Here is a 19992-nt window from a genome sequence, read left to right on the forward strand (position 1 = left end):
GTCGAACAGCAGCTCTACATTTTAGAGATGGAAAGCCAGAATGATAAGAACTGCCACCATTCAGGATTTCTCTGAGCAAGCGGATACACCTAACTGCATTTTTAAAGCAATCATCAGCCCTTTAATATTGATCTAAAAAACTTTTTCAGATGTGAGGAAAGTAGGTAAACCTTATAAAGTGCTCTTTGATGAAAGGGATCAAAATAGTTTTGACAGCATTTTCTGAATATCTGATAAGGAACTGAACTAGTTGTTTCTTTTCTAGCTGTGTGGATTATGCAACATGCTCATATTAATTGAGTAGAATGGGCCATTTGGTTTCCTATATGACCGAGAAAATTAATGAGAATCTGGTGAGAATCAGTCCCATTTTTTGCCAAGGGCTAAATAACAAAGGCTACGATCCTTTTTAGGGAAGTGGTCCTTTATATATGCATAGGACAAAATCTAAGCTATTTTAAGATGTAAAATAATAGATTTTGAGGTTTTTCTTGAATTTTAAAACCACCATTGTTTTCATAGCAATGAGGAATGCTTGAGCTTGGTGGCTAAGGTCAACCTTTCTTCCTTACTCTTGGTCTGTGCAAAGAGTCATATGATCTAGTTATTGAGTTATGAAAGTCAAAGACCTCCGGCAAACAGGTATGTCTGTCCTGGCCCTGCAGTCGTCTTTGTGCCTCTGCTGCCTCTTGGACCTGAGCGAGTTCTCCCAGGGGAACATGGTGGTCCTACCTCAGGCCTCGGAGAGCAGCAGCAGCAGCAGCGACTGATCTCGTTTGTGTGCCTTGTCTCAGAACAATCCCATCTAAGGATTACCCATTTCCAACTTTTTAATGTATCCACCTTAGGATAAAGCACACAAAAACTTTCGCATCAACTGCACCAGGCTGTAGACAATTTTTTGTAGACAATTGGGGTTGCCGTAATTGTCTTTGGAAACTGTCGATGAATTACCGTGTTGAATGTTTCCTACTTGGGATCTTCTTGGATTTTACCTCCTATGCAGTAACCAAGAAAGGCTAATGGGATTTGCTGACCTGGGTGCATATTAATTAAGAGGAAAACCAATTGTTCTACTGTCTCAAAGTACTGCAGTAAACTGCAACCCACGCTGATGGAGCTGTGATGAGAGAAACACTGCCTGTGTGAATTTCATTTGAAATCAGCAGCTCCCATTCCTGTTGCAATCCACTGTTTTCAGCTGGGTTAGAGCAGAAGTGTTGTAACTGCTCTTAACGAAGGGTGTGCTTTCTTTCCATATATTCAAAATTTTGGGGGCATTATTTCAGTATTTTAATTTTTTAGTCTTTTGGTATGTTTCTTTCCTCAGTTCCTCTCTTGGCAATGGAAGTGTTCGTTGATTTATCCCTACCTTTCCAATATTTGGGGTTTACCAGGGCCTTTGTTTAGAAACAGCCAACAACCCAGTAGGAAAATGGCATCACCTGGGCAACAGGAGCCAACACAAATCTTCTATTAATAAATGCTGAGATCAGGCCATAGGCTGGATTCTAACCTTATATAGGAGTAATCACAGGCACACAGAATGTATGATTTTACATTCACTTGCTATTATCTAATGAACTTCCAGCTTTCTCATTCAAATTGACATTTGGTTTTGTGGCTTGAACCGAAAGCTTCATTGTACAAGAGATGATTAATTTGATGAGCCTTGGAAAGGCAAAACTTGATTTGGAGGTAAAAAAATCATGCCTCAAACTTACAGAAAAATGTAAGGACTTGACCACAGCCGATATGTAGTGAGAAATTAAAATACCCCCCCCCCCCCCAACTCATTCCGTGAGGAGACGGGGTTTGCTGCCGACCCTGCGCCAGTCTCCCCTGGCGCTACCAAATACCCCACGGAGGGGGGGGAGGGGGGACGGACACTGCCTTTTTAATTTCACACAGGGGTGATGAGAAATTTATTTATTTTTAAGTAGCAGCCCACCCAAAGATGGTTGAAAACACCCCGGTTTAGAATCCAGCCCCCTCTGCACGGCCGATCTGTGTCTTGGAGGGGGCCCTCGGGAAGGGAGGGGGTGTGGAACCCCCCCTGCAGCCGCTGGCTTTGTGGGCTCTCCCAATGGCGGCCCTGGTGCCCCGCCGTGGGGCTGCCGTGGGGCCGGTGTATGTGGAGCTGCCCGTTGCGGGGCGGCCTGAAGGTTTCACACCCTGAGGTATCTTTGCGTTCCTATTAGAGGCACCGCTTCCTAATGGTAGCGAACCTTCGCTGCATTTTCAAGCTGCTGCAAGCTGACAAGACTTATAGTTCGGCGGGCGGAGAGGAGAACGTTGCCGGGTGTTACCTTCGGTGGCAGGTTCCAGTAACTTCCTTTGGAGCGTGCTCTTCTTTAAACACTGATTTAAAGGTCACCGTTTGTGTTGTGCTTCCTGGAGGCATGCAGAAGCCTGCGTGCTCTCCTCAGTTTGTGTAATACCGGTGTTAAACAACAATGGAGACTTTTGATATGGCTGTGTTCTTAAAGTCACAGGCAGGCCCTCTCTTTTTTTTATTCCCCCCTCCACAATTCAGGCTTCTGGTTCCTCAGCTGCGAACTCCACAGGCCCATCAGCAGTGTGAGTGCACTGGCTGTGGATTGATTCTGTAGCAGGAGAAAGGACATGGATGTATCAGAGATATTTTGGACAGTTAAAGCCTTGAAAGTAGACCGATTGCTAAGTTCATAGAGTCCTAGAATGGTTTAGGTTGGAAGGGACCTTGAAAATCATCTAGTTCCAACCCCCTTGCCATGATTGCCTGGTTTTGTGGCACTGTATGCCATAAGAAAATGGGGTCAATTTAAAAAAGGCTTTTAACTCATAGCAGTCTGGAATTGGCAGCATTTAGTCGTTTGCAAATGAAATGAGAATTTGCCTGTTCTTTGGAAGACATATGTGGACTGGAGCACAGGTTGCCCTGAGGCAAAGGTAGAGTGTCATTTAGGTTAAGACCTTTGAGATTTTTTCCTGATTATTCCTTGGCTTTGGCACCTTAATTTTCTGTTATCAACTGCGAAAAGCCAAGACCCATTTATACTGTCTCAGAAAACATTGTACATTACCTAATAAATAATTTAAACCATTTCTATCTGTGTATGCTGATGCATATGATCTAAAAAATAAAGCAGTAGTTAAGTTACTGCTATTTGTTTTACTGTTTGCTGCAGATACTCTTATTACAATGAAAACTGCAAAAATCCCAGGACAGGGATGCAACATTTAAGGTGATATAATAAAACACTTTTGCAATCATCTGGAATGATTTTTGAAATTACAGCACAATCCAAATTATGTACTGAAATGTAGCAGTTTAGTATTTCATTTCAGTGGTGGAAAACAGCTGGAAGAGTTGTATTACTGTTGACATTAAATTAATTCCTTTGGATTTATTTGTATTCTTAATTTTAAGGTTTTGGGAAGTAGTTTGTAGGTTATGGTGCTCCTCAGAGTTTGTGGAATTTTTCAAAATGTTGACATTTATTTGCCTTTGGAAATGCCTTTGCATTTGGAACTTGAGTTTGAGGTATGTTAAGTATATATAATGCTAAATACAATACTGGAAGAAAATAAGGTAAGGAAACAGATACTGTTGGTTATCTATGCTGATACTTCTTTTACGCAAGAATTAAAGAGTAGTTTAAACTTTGTGATAATACCTGCATTTTTATAGAAATAACGGTCTCAATAATGCAGCTGTAAAACAGCAAGGTGTTTATACTTCACTACTGCAGGATTTTGAGGTAGGGTATTAAATTCAGCTGAGGACGAGCAACACCTTGATTTACGCTATCTGGCTAAAATGAAGCCATTGAGCAATAAGCTAGAGGGTATTAATGTAACCACCCTTTGAGGCCAGGAAATTCCTTACCCTGCCACCACAGAGCAGTACAAATATCCCAGGGTTTTCTGATCCTGGTCCAGCTTTGAAATGAGTGTTAGGATTCCTGTTAACTTCATGGGAGTATGAAACCTACAGGGTTGTTTTGTCCAATCTTGAAACATTTCTCATAGGCCCCTTCCCATGCCATCCCATCTCCAGAGTCTGTACGGAAAATTAAATGCCTTTCATACTCCTTAGACAAGATACTTCCTAGGAATGTTTGTGCTGCAAATGGTGTGGCAGTTAGAGAATTTTAAAACACAACAAAACATTGAAATGCTTCTAAAAATGTTCATGTTTAAATCAGTGATTTGATCTTGAAGAGTGTTACAGCCAACAAAATTGTGCTGAATTCCATGACAGCAGCCTTGCTAATCTGATTAAACCTTTCTAAGGTTTTCTTGCTTTCTTTTTTGTATTTTTGTCTTTGTTAAATGAATTTCATCCCTTTTTTTAGAAGTGTGTTTAATCTCCTGCCTTGTTCAATATCACTGTCCACCAAGTGGTGGTTTTTTTCTTCTTTCTTTTCTGAATTCTTGCTTTGATAATCTCTGACCATTCTGGATCATCTTCAAAGCAGCCTTTAATTTGTAGCTGTACTCCATGAGTAGTGTCTGTTCCGTGTTTTAGAAGTTGGAAAGCTCACCCACCTCCCCTCCCAAACTGCAGAAACTACCTGTCTTTTTGCTCACTTTGTTCACTTTTTTTCCTTGATGTTGAATTGTTAGCTCTTTGAGTCTTTTGTTACCCATGTTTTGCATACTGTCTACCATCATGTTTATCAGGCTAGAAATGGCATGAAAGGAGCAGAAAGCCTGAAGTGTTTTTCTTAAACCTGGAGATAAAGAAGAAATGGGAAGTATAATGAGAATGGGGATGAGTTTTGAAAAAAGATAAGGAGGTGACAGATGAGGTGTAAGTGTAAACCAGAACAAGCTCACAGGAAAGTCATACAGAAAGAGTTTTTAGTAGTGGACAGTCTTTGCATCCTGGAGTGACTGTGCAGCAGCCTGAAATCTGATTTTTGCATCAATTACTTAAGGTATTTCAAAAAGAATTGTGATGCATATACAATTTGTGTATTCGGTATCTACTTATTTTAATTCAGCATTAGGTAGAATGATGAGAACTATTGATGAGGTGAATCTGAAAATACATCTTATAGTAGATCTATCCATACTTGGCTTAAAGTATTGTTTATTGGAATGCAGATCAGTTAGCTGTGGTGCTATTTTTGGGGGTTTTGTTTTGGGGTGGGTTTTTTTCACTATAGTGTTGATAGTTGGACTATAATGTAGGTAGTTGATGAGTGGAGCAGTCATGTGCCGTCTCTAGATACGCAGATGTCAAGTGTCTTTAGAGGTACAGGGAGTGGTATGCTTTCAGCTTTACTTAGGTATCCTATTAACAAGAATCCTAGCTCTGCAGTCAGATTGGATAGGTATGATAAAAGGGTAAATTTTGTGTATGGAGTGTGGGGATAATTATGACAGATAAAATCAAATATAGAAAGCAATTTATAATAAACACCCAGTAATTTATTGTAATGTTACATACAATATGTATGTACAATAATGTTCATATTGTCATTAGTGCACAAATGATGAGGGAGATAGGGATAGCTTATTGAAGGCATCCTAAAGAATGTCTTCGCTGTTCGTGTGTCATTTAAAATTTTTGTAATAAATAGTTTGGGTGTCTGGACCTGTATACCATTTAGAATCTAGGCAGAGCAAATGAAGTGCTGATTCTTTTAAAATATATTTTTCTGTTTCTCTTCCTGTTTGGATTGGGTGTGGGGAAGTGTATAATACAGTTTTTTCATGTGTATTACTGGAAAAATTAGTGTCTTATCTATGCTGGTTACTGTAAAAATGAAAAATGGGGAAACGTTATGCCGCAGGGACTTGAGCATGCTTGGTGTTTACTTGCTAGTGTTACTGTTTCCTTATTGTTTGGGAGTGAAGTAAGAGGATGCTTAAAAAAGGAACAAAGCCCTCATGTTGCATTCCAGGCTGTCTTATGATTGTTCCTTCCACAGACAAAAATAAGTTGCTTTGAACCTATTATTGTACTTAAGGAACTCTGGTTTTAAATCTTGCAGCATGTAAGTATATGCCAATGTTAATCCAGCTCTTGCAGGTCACATACAGGAATTGCATTTCAGGTTATTCATTAAAGCATGGGTAGAATTCAGCCTGTTAGTTTACATTAATTGTTAAGCTGATCATATAGGCAGATACCAGCATCTCTTGAGGTGGAATGCTGCCTATAAAGAATCCAGGAGGACAGTGCATGTGAACAATGACTGCAAATGGGAGGTTTGTGAAGTTTTGCACCTTGTCCATATGTTTTCATAAGCTGTTCAGTGAATTCTAGAATAGATTCTATAAATTGTTCGTGTCACTTATGAAATAAATTCTATCTAGAAATTTTTAGTATATGATACCCCATTCTTTGCTCAAGTCAGAAAATCCATAGTTAGTGCGTATGTTGGAATTTACTGAAGTTAGTGCATTTGAAGTAGTTTTGTGACTGAGAACCTGATAGACTCTTTGCTGGCAAAGCTGTGTAATACTTTTCCTTCTCCCAGTTGCAAACTCTGCCTATAATTTTTTATTTTTAAAGTGAATATAGTAATAGTTTAAGTGTTTGAAAGATAAATGCTGCCAATTATTCCATATAATAAACTGGAAAATGTATTGAGGGAAAGGATTGGATATTTTTATAGCTTCTTGTCTATTCTCCAGAAGTCATACATTAATATAAAATAAAGCTCAGTGACACCAGCAGTAGGATGCCTGCTTTTCTGAAATACGCGTATAATTCCAACTAACATCCAGTCTCCTGCAGAGGGTTGTGCTCCATGATTTGCTTTTTTCTGCTTTTGGTTTCTTATCTCTGATCCTGTAGGTGTTCCTGGAGGAGAGGGAAGAGTCATATTCAAATAAGTATGATATTTAAGGTTTCAGCTTAAATTGATTTGCAGTAACCCAGTGTAATGTAATTGTAATTATGGAAAAAATACTGACAACTTGTAGACAAAACTGTAGCTGTGCTTGGGATTTAAAGCAGATTTGTTTAGGAGATTTCTCTGTATTCTTCTATTTGATAGTGAAGAAAACTTCAAAGTTAGCTTTGAAGCTTCTGTATTTTTGAAAGGAGTGAGACTGGACTTGATTTTTCACCTTTCATGAGTAGTTAAGTGGTTGTTGAAATGTATGAAAGATGATATTTTGAGGTTTAGTCCGCGTGTTAGGCTGGCAGACTATGTGAGAGCATCAGCAGCAAAGGAATAATGACAGTGGTGGCTTTTAAAGCTCTCGTACAAGCCTAACTGCAGTGTTTTCATAGTTAACCTTTTTTTTTTTTTTTCCCCCCTCTTCCCATTTCCCCTTAGGCTTATGCTTGAATAGCAAGCTGGAAGCATGTTCTAGGACTTTTTGTCCTGGTTGCCCAGTCTGGGAGTTAGCTTGAGCTTCTTGCAAAGGTAGATTTGACTTGATGCTGGGCTGGACTGACCGAGCTGGAAGCACTGCCCTGGGCAGTGTCTCTGGGTGCCACGACAGCTGGGTTTGTGCAGTGCATGGGAATGAGAGCCACTAGGGTTTTCTATTTCCCCAAACATTATCTCTTCCGTGAGGCAGTTTTCCTTTAGGCAGATTAAAGCCCTAAAAACTTGAAGGTCGTTGCACAAGGCTTGGAAACAGTAACTTTCACTGTTTCTCAGCTTCTCTCCCCTTCTGTGCCCCGTCCCCGTCCCTCTTCCCCCCCCTCTGCCCTGGTTATTTGATGTATAAAGTTGTCAACAATCAAACTATTAGACATTATTACACTGATAAATGTGCTTTGTGCCATACAGTCAGGTTCTACCTTTTTACCATGCGAACCCAATTAATTCAACATAACCACGGGTAAAAAAAGTGTCACCATCAGAAGAGACAGCGCTAAAAGGCTTTTATAGGTAGATTCTCCTCAGGGTTTTACAAGAAAAGAAATTGGTTTGCTTTTTGTATGTCGGTTGTGTTTCATGACACTGACCTGGAATTTAAAATGAAAGATTCTAGTCAGACCTGTAGTCAAATGCTACGGAATATCAGAAACTTAGTTTTGTTAGTGTTCTTGACAGAAGGAACAGGTAAATACTTGTCTTCTGGCATCTAGCTTTACTTGAAATAAAGCATAATACTCGCATCTACAATAGTACTCCTGTTTTTCAGCATTTGTTTGGACATTTTGGACATAAACTAGAGCTGTATTTCTCATTACATGCTTTTTTTTTTTTAACATTGTGTTTCTTTAAATATAAATTAGGAGGAAAAAAGTGACACTGCCTGCTTTCCTATTGAAAATGTCATCTAAGACTTAAGCTGTAAGGCTCTTTTAAATAGGAAGAAATACACATATTGGCAGATACTATACTATATATACTAGAAAGTATATATGCCCCTCTGAAAATACCTGCCTTGGTCTCTGAATTACTCCTCCATATACAGAGACAATTTAACCAAAGGTAGGTTAAATACAGACGTTTTTTATAATTTTCATTTTTCTGCTTTTGTTTGGTTAAGGATATGATTAAATTCTTCGCTAGTGAAATTGGATTTGAGATGACCTTATAGAACTTGTGAAATGTGCCTGTGGTAGAAACATGTGGTCCATGCATTTCATATGAAATGCATTGTGAAACATGAAGTGATGATAAAATCTAAATCTTGAGTTATAATAAACCCTACCTGCCCTCAGGGAATAGAAGGGGGGAAAAAAGGTAATAAAATACTAGAGTTCATATTTTAATGGCCTTGTGCAAAGCATTGTTAATCTTGCTACAATTACAAAATATAGTTTAGTGTAGAATAATTTAGAAATAAGGCTTTGCTGTTGGAATGGCAAAACCAGATAGTACTGAAATTATTTTTCTATAATTTAAAAATAAATCTCAAGAAAGCATAAATATTTTCTATAATAGATTCAAGGATATCTAGCTCACATTTGGAAATAATCCCGTGAAACTTTGATACTTCTGTTTCTGTGAAAGTCAAGTCCTAAGTGAAACAGAAGACAGACCAGCACCAAATTATCTCCCTATCTTGTGTTTAGGGGAAGAAAATGACTAGCAAGGTAAACGTTTTCAGTGAAAGTTTGAAAGTTTGAAAAGTTCGAAAGTTGTGTATGTATTGATCATATTTGCTTTCCAGCATAAGAAACTGGCCACCTGTGACCATCTACACTTAGAAGTTTTTAAGTATTATGGAGAGATTTCAAGATAGTCTGAGAGAAAACCTTTTTATCTTCCTTTTTAAAAAAATCTGCACTCTTAGACTGTTCTCCATTTATATAATACTTAAATAGCTGATGATGGTATAGAGGCTTCGTTTTCTCTTCTACTCTTTACTGCTTTCATCCGCAAGAGTTGTAGCCCATTTCCCCTGTAGCGGTTCCCTCATTTGTGCTGCAGTTTCTTGTTTGTCACTTTTTGTCCCTAAAAATCAGCGGTTAAAATCATTACTTCATTCATGAAAGCTTATGAAATAGGGATCACATCAGCAAAATCTTGTTTAGCTTGATTATTTTTTCTAGAGCCTGTATGATTGGTGTAGAACATGAAAGAGTATATGCAAATTGACAGAAGTTTCCTAGCTTTGCTGGAGCTGGATGGTGGGAAGCTGTCGCAGTGGTAGAGCTCATGCTTGGTGGAAGGGTGTGATTGGGTCTTACTTGTTCTCACAGTCAGGTTATGTAAAACGTCAACATGAATATTTGTCCCTTTTAAATTTAAAAAATATTTCTCTGGTATCTGCAGTGATTAACGTGCGTAGAAACCCGAAATTCCGTGGAACTCATTAGTGAAACTAGTCTGGTTTGATCTTTGAGAGGAAAGAAATGAGGGCGTATTGCTGACTAATGTAAAAGATTGCAGTGTGTTAATATATTGGCCTCTGTGCCAAGGTAAAGAGCAGGATCCCTGCCTTGAGGAACTCTTGGACTAAAGTTTTAAATTAGGTACAGAACTGGACAGGTATTAACATCCACTTAGACTTTACATACCTTAAAACAAATACAGTAGGGTAGTGAGAATGAAGGTACAATCATAATTAAATTTTGAGCATTCAGTTGCTCTCTCCATTCCAGGGGTTTATGATGTTTATATTAACTATGGATGCTTGTGTAATTCTCCTAGTTGTAATGTGGCCTTAGAAAGTTGGGAGGAGGTTCACAGGAGATACGGATCCTCTTGCTTGCTGGTCCCTTTGCTTTAAGCAGTCTGCTCTTTAGCTGACCTTTTTATGTAAATTTTGCACAGTTAATGGCACAAAATACACCTGAAATTGCTACCATTCTGCAGATTGGAAGGCAGCAAGAACCATTAAACAGCACACTCAGCCTGGGCACACTTTTTGCAGGACAACTATGTAGTAAGTTTGGGATTTAAGTGATTTGGGACTCCTGAGTATGTTTTTCATGCTTCTTCCACAGAATATCTTTGTCATTGGGACCTGCATCCTTCATACAGAATTGCATGTGTGATTATACATAACATATTGACAGTCTTTTTGGTGGTTCCTATAGAGAGAAGGAAGCTCAACACATTTAATTGGAGGTACGTTAGACAGAAAAGATGAAATTTAAAAAAAACAAGAAAGAAAAGAAAAGAGAGAGGGAGATGGCCAGGAGCCCATGTCTCAAATGAAGAGAAGACACAAAAATTTGAGTGGGTTGCTTGTTCATTAAGTTCCTTGAAAGTAAAGACAGCAGATTTTTGCGAAATATCATTGGCTTTCTATATGGCTTTATTTCTTAAGCAGAAAGGAGTGCTGCAGGGAGGGCTGAGGTGACAAAATAATTGAAGCAGCTGCCAATAGCATTTTAAATTTCAGACTGGTTTTATTGGAAAAATATCTCTGCATAGGTTATTAATAAGCAATTGAACTGGTTGCATAAATACTTTGCATTTTTTAGGTTTTGTAACATAATTCTTGCTCCAGTATCTTATGAGATTAATAAATCTGTTCTAGGCCCTTTAGTCAATTATCTGAAATGTTGAAGAAATGGGGAAAGGAAAAATAGATTTGAGGAATCCAAACCAATGTTGTAGTTGTCTCATTTGTCACCAGGGGATAGGCAAGCATCCTGATCTTCAGAATTAACTCCTTTTCTCTGGTTGGTAACAGTTACCTTAAGGCTTCATTTATGTTGCAGTTTAGCTAGGGTACTGCCATAGCCAAGATTTCTCTTAATTTGAAATTATGAAAGCCGGAGACAGGATTGGTAAATCACAGTTAGCTGTCTTCCTGGCCTGCCAAAAGAGCATTCTTTAGTTTCAGTCTTGTGTATTACATTGTGTGAAACTAATGGCATGTGATGAGCTCTGAATTCACTGAGCAGAGAAAGTTTGTATCTGTGCTGCACTGGGGTAGTTCATAAACTCTGGCTCCTCAGAAATGTTTTGAAATGTCAAATGTTGGTATCTTGTGGGTTAGATGAAGCAAATGCAGAAGAAAAGCAAATTAAGAAGGAAAAAAAAGTTATCTTAGTATTTGGTTCTCAAAACCTCTTCAGTAGTATTTGGCATTGGAAATACTTCCTAGGCGGTGGCTGAGCTTTTTTTATTGTTTTCTGTACTGGTAAAGGAGAAAAATCCTATTGCTTTGAGTGCCACAGGTGGCAAAGCAGTGAGGAGTCTGCTGACCTACATTGTGGTCACAGATCTGCAGTGAGAATCATATCTCTGCTGCATGCTTTGTTGCCAAGAGTGGGTGTACCGAGTGAAGGAGTTTGTATGGTTTTGTTAGTAATTTAGAAACCACAAGCAAGATTTTTATGGCTTTATAGACAGGGCTGGTTTTGAAAGTGCTTGATGTTTTCTAAAACGTGCAAAGGCTTCTGAGCTTTGTCAGAAATGCAGTAAGATTGCTGATTGCTTTCTATGAAAGACTAGTTCCTTAAAACTGTCTACTTTGAGGACTATATGAGCATCTTGGATTTCTAAATTCAAAATTACCATGGAAAAATTATACCTGTAAAGGTCTTTGGCCTTTAAGATTCTCTAATGCTCGAGAGTATGAGTCGGTCTGAAGACTAGGGCTTTGTTATTTTCTGTTCTTGGTTTTTATAGTGAATATCTCTATCAGCAAAAGATCAGAGAAGTAAAAGGATCTTACAGATGTTAAATAATCGTGAAGTAAATAGGATTGATATGATTTTTATTTTGAAAGAGGAAACGACTACTGTTCTGTTGTGGTTTACAAATATTTAAATGCTTAAACTAATTGTCAGCCTCAATTTTGAATGAGGAAGCAAAATAACATGCATGATGTGCTCAGAGTTTCTCATAGCGCTTGCCAGGAGAAACCAAGTTTTGAAAACAGTTGGCCTGCTTTCAGACACAGACTTTAATGAGATTAAAAGAGAAAGAATGTGCAAGTTTGATTACAAAGTTTGGCCATATTCTGACAATGGGTCCTGGAAGCCAGGGCAGAAAAATGTTGTATTTTTTAGTGGTAAATTGATTTGTTTTGTAAAATGAAAAGTAGGAAGCAGGGGGTAGCTGTCGAATAACTACAGCAAAGTGTACTAAGGTGGTACACTATATACACAGAATCTATACTGTTGTACACAGACTACAGGAGGTCTGAAAGGCAGTTTTAGTGATGTTTTCTCCTTGACTTTAAGTTTTTCAGCTGGTTATTTGCCAGTAATAATTTAACCAAGGATTTTGTGGGTTCTGCAAAGCTTTTATAGCAACCTAATTTGAAAACAGAAATTAACACAATAGTCCTCCGCTTTCCTTGTGTTAGGGCTTTTCCTACAGTTCCAATGAAGATCAGTGTTAGTGTATGCTTGAACTTGGCAAGGTAGGAGGGCATGGTACGTTGCAGACGTGTCAGGAGACCTGGTGCATGGCAAAAGATCCATTTACTTATAGGCATACACCTAACAGAGGATTAAGGAATAGGTTCGAAAATACTTGTGCAAATTAAGAATTAAAATTGTTTTCAAAAAGTCTTCTGGACTAAACATATATACTTTGTCAGCCTCATATCAACATGCTTTGTCAATAAGTAAAGGAGATGGTGCAAGGAAGGCATGGTATTGTGGGTGGTGGGGGAGGTCAGTTTGTGAACACCGTTTTAAATGACCTGGAGTATGAAAAGGCTTGAGAATCACTGAGTTAGTATAAAGGCGATAAAACAAGGTCTTTTGGTCCTTATAACAATGTTTGAAAGGCTGTTTTCTTTCTCATTTAACATGCAGCAAGGACATATGGGAGAAGGCGAGGTAATAATATTCCTATTTAATTTTCTAATGTTGACATTGTTACTAGAGGGCAAACTCCAAAATTTATAAAGCATCAGTTTCACATACGTTTACATAGTCTGCATGCCATAAGTAAACATTTTAACTGAATTAGGTAGTTCTCCACAGTAGTACTATTGAGGCGGAAATGATCAAAATCCTTACAGCGGACATCGGCTATATGGTTTGTTACACTGGAGAGCTATGTTGCTGTGTTTGTGTGTGTTATGAATGCCAATGCTGGAGAAGCTTATTTTGGTTCTTTTGGGTGCTGATGGTTTTCTTGATGCAGCATAGACGATAGTGAATATATTTCCTGGCCTGCTAGGTTAAAGACCCAGATCCTGCAAGCATGCATGTTGAATTATCTATCAGCTGTGGTAATGCTGGTGAACCTGAAAAGGTTGTTTAGGTATGGAGAATTGCTCCCTTCCAACACTACCTGCAGGACTGGGGTCTTAAGAGATGAAACAAAAGATGTGCATCAGTTCACTAGTGGAAAACAAAATAACGTTTCAGTCTATATTACAATATTTTTATCATAGGAGGAACCACAGGTTTGCCTAGGTACAGAAATAGGCCTGATTGTAGTTGATTTTTATTTTAATTAAAGGTGTACAAAGATTCTTGAAATTTTAAGTAAAGCAAGCTGTCCAAGCCTTCCATTTTTTATTCGTATTAATTCTATGGACTCTGGATTTTATTGTATTTTTTTATTTCAACTTGTTAGCTGTTTGATTTTTGGAACTGGTCAAAATTTCTGTTTTCAAGATGTTTTCTTTTTAAAAATAAATTTATTTCAAAGGAAGGAAGCAAGAGCAGGATAAATTAACCTTACCAGTACATTACTGTGGCAGATTGTAATGAATTCTGAAAAAGCAGACATAGTATTTTGCATCATAGGCAAAAGGAAATGTATCCTAAAACTTGTAGCATAATTTATTTGCTTATTTTCCTTATATATATTTATTTATTCCTAAAATGCTCCTTAAATGAGTAGAAGTCTCTTCAGTTTGTTGTCTAGGTTGAATAGTGTAACTAAAAGGAGAATTTATGAAAGAGATCAGCTTGTGTGCTCTATTTACGATATTATACAGTTGCATTTATAAATCAAAGGATCTTATTTAAAAGTAATAAATATTATTAAGGAAATCTATGATAAAGGATTATCATAGAAGAACGTTGGGCTGTGAGGGGAAGCACGCTTACAACATTTTCTCTTAGAGCGAGTCCATTAACGAAACTCTGTTGTAACATCTAAGTAAACTTGCTTCTAGGAATGACACAGTATTGCCTAGTTTTAAGTCTTCATTTACAGTAAATTACAGCGGGTCTTCCTAGTTTTATCAGGATATTTTTGTTATTTGCAAGTGGGTGGTTTATGATATATTTTGATATCAGGTAATTTAAATGTGTAATATATTTAGCTGGTAGAATTCTTGTTTTCCCATCTGCAGTGTGAAATTGTATCTACTCATTGTAAGAAACTGTTCACTAGAAAATGATATACACAGCCCAGGTTTTGGTGATGTCTGCTATTGGGAAAGTCCCAGAAAAAAAAAATTGGCTAATATCCTCTTCTGGTTTTAGACCATTTTAAAAGAAATCTAATTGGAAACATGAAATATAATGGAACATGGTCAACTTGAGCATCCATTAGAAATACTTTTTTGTTTCCAATTTTCATTAGTTGTAGTGCAGTTATGAAGAAGTTTTCTCTGAAATAATGCATTTGAGTTATTTAATTATATTGAAAACTGTAAGGGTCATATGAAATTGAGAACATAACTGCTCATGAAAAGGGAAGATTGCAAACAGTTCTACTGCTAATGTAGCAACTAGTGCATTTTTAAACAATTATTGAAACTGTGTGTGCTTTGTTCTGTTAGTGTGTTTTTTTCCTTCTTTTTTTTTTAACCCCCTCTTTAGGTCAATCTTCACTGTTTCCAATGGAAGACGGGTTCTTGGATGATGGGCGTGGGGATCAGACTCTTCACAGTGGTTTAGGATCACCTCACTGCTTCTCCCATCAGAATGGAGAGAGAGTGGAACGGTATTCCCGTAAAGTCTTTGTCGGCGGACTGCCACCAGATATTGATGAAGGTACGCCCAGAAAATCTTACCCAGAAAAGCTCCTTCTGGCTTAATGACAGAACTGGTGTGCGAAACGTTTTGTCTGTTAGCTAATGAATGGTTGTTTTCCAAACTCTACGGAAAAGCTTTGATATGTAAATGGCTCTTTGCATGTTGCCACTTTCAGTCCATGGCAAATGTGAGATAACTCAAACTAGTTTAGGCTATAGCATTGTTCTGCCAATGGAGAACAAAATCAGATGTTACCACACATTTAACTGACTTTTACAGTATGAAAATTATAAAAAAGGGATAGTGGTGCAAAAATTAAAAAAATAATGATCACCTGTTGAAATTCATAAATACATTGCAAACATTTTATAGTCACCAGAAGGCAGTAATAGGAAAAGTATTGCTAGTAATTTTATAAAGTTTGTGTAACATAGTAAGTTGTAGCTCTTTATTTGGATGCTTATGTGTAGTTCTCGGAGGTTGTTTTCAGCAATGATTATGTCCTGTTGTAGCTTCTAATGTGTGCGTGGTGAGAACTCGGACAGGAATGAATCTGTACAGAGGCAGTTGCATACAGTGAGGAACCAGGAATTTGTGGTGGGTCCATCATACAGACCAAGGTGACAGAATACTGCGGTTGCTATTAAAAAACAAATAAAAAAATACAGATAAGTGTTGTGAAGCTTCATTTCAGCATGGTTCTCTATGTACGAGCATGCTGGCGTAGTGGTTAAAAGAACTACAGCAACTCTAAAGCTGAAAAGTTGCTTTTTCTTAATCACAGAATCGTTTTAATACCCACTTCTTGTGTCAGGGAGAGCGATAGTAATGCACTGCAGTGTGTACCACTGTGATGTGACAAACTGACTTTCATGTCAAACATAATAACTACTTTATTATTAAAAGGTCAAATACAACATGGCGTTTACAAGAGGAAAAATGATTTTTCTACTCCCTTTTTCTTTGTCGTTGTTGTGGGTTGGTTTGTTTTCTAACTTTGTCACCTTTGTTGTTTTAAAAGCAGATGAGCGGGTGGATAGTTTGGTCTCTGTGGAGCCTTGTTGTTGAAAAGTAGGACCTTTCCTAAACCAGTGCTAGGAAGGTAGCTGGAATTTTTCAGAGTTGCTTTTGTCAGTGCTCTTCCTGTTAGATGTACAAGTGTGAATTAGAATAAGGAGAATAAATATACGATTTAAAATCTATATCACAGCGGAGTTTCCGAGGTTTTTCTGATCCTGTTTCTAGAAAGCATTTTATGTGTGTAGTTTAACACTAAATTTGTGTTACGTGCTGTTCTGAATGGAGATCGATTTTAAGAAAAGATATGTAGTAAGTATTGTTCTACTTGGTTTATATCTTCATCAGCATGTAGCCTTGGCATGCTACCATTGCTGTATATGTTCCTGATGGTCTGTAGTGCACAGAGAAGCTGTTAGTGCAGTGGATTTCGGTTGCTGTTTCATTAGCAATGCCATCAAAGAGTGTAAACAACTGAAAAAGACATAATTAGTAACACCTTTTTGGACTTTTAACCAGATTTGAGAATGGGGAACATCCTCTAAATTGTGTATTAGGAACCCCCAACAGCGTGCTAGTATAGAAAGCCCTATAATACCATAAACAGAATACACGTGAGCACTGTGATGCTCAGATGATGCTTTAGATGATGCTCCAGTATGTGAAGTTTGTTCTTTTTGTTTCAATTTTTTAATGAAAAATTCTTGTCCTGAGAACTTTAACCAGCGATGGTTCGAGTGTGTTTGTGGAGAAAGAAAAAGGAATGATCACTCAATTTCAAGAACAGAATTGCAACCAGATGACTTCTATGGGACTGGCATATGCAAATTTATACCAGTTATTTGAGGTCAAAGGGAGAATTGAAATGGATGCCAGAATTGCTTTTTGGTAATCTCTTCTTGCCATTTCTCCTATAAAATTATGTAACTATGTCCCAAGTTTACTCTGTTAGTTTGGGGTCAGGCTCAGATAGTGTTTGTACATGTGGCACTGGCATGTGATATGAACAGGCATGGCTGGGTCTTGTGATAGTCCCTTCATTTTTTTCCCAGTCTTTCTGCAATTACAAGGCATATTGGCAGAGCTGATTGCTTGCTAGCAAGTCAGCAAATTGTCTCTAAACTCTTTGTGGGAGAATAGTTGAAGCTGGGTTATTATGGCTGTATAGATGCAGTGGCTCCATTTGTGCAAATTAGCAAGTTGGGAGCTTTTATTTTTAATCATCAGTAGAAAGAAAAGCTTGATCTTTGACCTGTCCTGTTTTCTGATGTGTGTTCTGAGTTGTCATAAAGATTCCTCATCAGCTAGTAAGCATTGCTTTGAGCTGCTGAACCTTTAAGGTCACAGAATGTTTATTTATAGGATGAAGCTACCTGAAATCAGTGTTCTTCAAATGTCTTCCTTACAGTTAATTGTAATTTCAATTCGTGCCTTTTTCCTCCTCTCTTTACAGATGAGATCACTGCTAGTTTTCGTCGCTTTGGACCTTTGATTGTAGACTGGCCACACAAGGCAGAGAGCAAATCTTATTTTCCTCCTAAAGGTAAATATCTGATAATCAATAACATATGAGCATTTTAGAGTAATTTTTCTTGATAAGACTCCATTTCAGACAAGATTTTTGTGATAATGACCTGATGTTTAGGGGGGAAAAAAGTTGAATCCTTGGGATTGTTATAAACTGGTGGAATTTAGAATGTGGCTTTGCAATTATTCTGCACTAAAAGAATTCTTCCTTAACTTCCTGGTTTTACTTTATTCCACTTTTCCTTTTTCTCCCCTTGTTCTTCATTTTTGTAATAATAGTCAAGACTAGTCCTCTTTAAAGGGGCTAAATGCCCCACTGAATCTCGGAAGGATTTGTCCCTTATATTAACAACTATCCTGGCAGGTTTGCCTCTACAGCTGTGGCTTTTGTTAGTTCATACTGCTGGCTTATCCTTTTCAAAGGAAATAGGGAGAGAGCGTGCTGATCAGCAAGCTCCCTGCTTCCCTTCGCGTCTCTGCAGAGGACTTGCAGGAGGCTGGATTGGAAATGTATGAGAGCATCTTAAAATTTGTCCCTTACTGTATGGTAGCATGATGACATGGTGTGAGGCATAGTTCTGGGTTAAATTATTATCCTATAGGCAAATAGACAAAAGAAGTTACGTATTTGTTTTCTCTTTTGTAGGATATGCATTTTTGCTGTTCCAAGATGAAAGCTCTGTACAGGCACTGATTGATGCGTGTATTGAAGAAGATGGAAAGCTCTATCTTTGTGTTTCCAGCCCCACTATCAAAGACAAACCGGTAGGTAGAATTGTCAGGGCGCCTGCACAATTCCTGTGTGATAACCAGAAATTGTTCTCTTCAGATGCCTTTTTTCTGTCTTCAGAGTGCTAATATTTAAATTTCTTTAAGGTGTCAAATTAAGTTCTCAAAAAGACCAACTTATTTTTAAACTAGACATTATGAAATTTTTTAGTCTACTTAAAAATGCATATTTTTGTTAGAAAAAGGTTTGCTGAATTTCACCATTGCTGATGTAATATAGTTACAGACAGGTATTTTATGCTTATTGCTGAATAAAATGTAGAATTCATATTGTCTGAGTATTGCATGTAACATGTTTTGACAGAGGCAAATTAAATTAAAAAAAAAACCACACCATAACACAGCTTTGAACTGCCAATTATTAGTACAAATGGTTTTGGGGCTGATGCGAATGTGTTAGTAGTTGGAGAGACTTCTGCTATATTCCTGTATTTCAAATTTGGCCAGCTGTAACCAAATATAAAGCAGCTAGTTTTGAATAGTAAATAAACACATAAACACACAACTTTGTGCACTGGAGCCTGTTGCATTGAGATAACGTTAGTCTAGTGCTTGCACTTGGCTGGAAGAACACGAATAGCGTAGATATGTATGCACCATTGCGGTTCATGCAGTGCAGTTCAGTCATGATTAAGTAAATGTGTAAGTAGAGGGTGAGTTTTTTCCCAGAAATTTGGGTAACAAGGAAGTGGTGAAATTTAATGCGATCAAGTGGTCTGTCTTAACAGAGCTTATTACCATTTCATTTTGAGAAATGATTACTGAACGAGTAGAAAATGCGTTTAGAAAGTACAGCCATTTAAGAGGTTTTCTTTGTTAGGATACTGTTTTAATTTATATATTAAAGCTTTGAATTGTGAATGGTTAAAAAAAAAAGGCTTTTTGTCCATAGGTTCAGATCCGGCCTTGGAACCTTAGTGATAGTGATTTTGTTATGGATGGTTCACAGCCTCTTGACCCACGAAAAACCATTTTTGTTGGTGGTGTTCCTCGGCCTTTACGAGCAGGTACACTGCGTGTTCCGCAGCACTGGGCATGTTGAATATGCAGTCTGATTTGGGGAGCAACGGGGGAAACAAGCTATTTCAGCAAGTGTTCTTGACACTTACAGTGGGGGACATGAATACAAGTGGACTGTTTCATTTGATGCTTTTAGAAAAAATTGCCAAGTCTACACCACTGTTTCATTTTCCTTTCTGGTTTAGTGGAACTTGCAATGATAATGGATCGGCTGTATGGAGGGGTGTGCTATGCTGGAATTGACACAGACCCTGAGCTGAAGTACCCAAAAGGAGCTGGGCGGGTTGCATTTTCTAATCAACAGAGTTACATAGCTGCTATCAGTGCTCGCTTTGTTCAGCTGCAGCATGGAGAGATAGATAAACGGGTAAGGT

The 19992-nt window shown here is 37.9% G+C and overlaps 1 protein-coding gene across 2 annotated transcripts in view; it reads left to right on the plus strand.

Annotated features, from left to right (window-relative positions):
• Positions 1-19992, plus strand: part of CPEB4 (cytoplasmic polyadenylation element binding protein 4) — a 43954-nt gene that overhangs the window by 16177 nt on the left and 7785 nt on the right. The window contains exons 3-8 of one of the 2 annotated variants that reach the window (XM_074604576.1): positions 13139-13162; positions 15110-15283; positions 17736-17825; positions 18456-18574; positions 19491-19605; positions 19804-19985. In XM_074604576.1, the coding sequence (XP_074460677.1) occupies positions 13139-13162; positions 15110-15283; positions 17736-17825; positions 18456-18574; positions 19491-19605; positions 19804-19985 (704 nt within the window). The remainder of the gene's footprint in view (positions 1-13138; positions 13163-15109; positions 15284-17735; positions 17826-18455; positions 18575-19490; positions 19606-19803; positions 19986-19992) is intronic. The other variant, XM_074604577.1, reaches the window with a different exon arrangement.

Source organism: Larus michahellis, chromosome 11 (genome assembly GCF_964199755.1).
Source record: "Larus michahellis chromosome 11, bLarMic1.1, whole genome shotgun sequence".
Classification (NCBI taxonomy): domain Eukaryota; kingdom Metazoa; phylum Chordata; class Aves; order Charadriiformes; family Laridae; genus Larus; species Larus michahellis.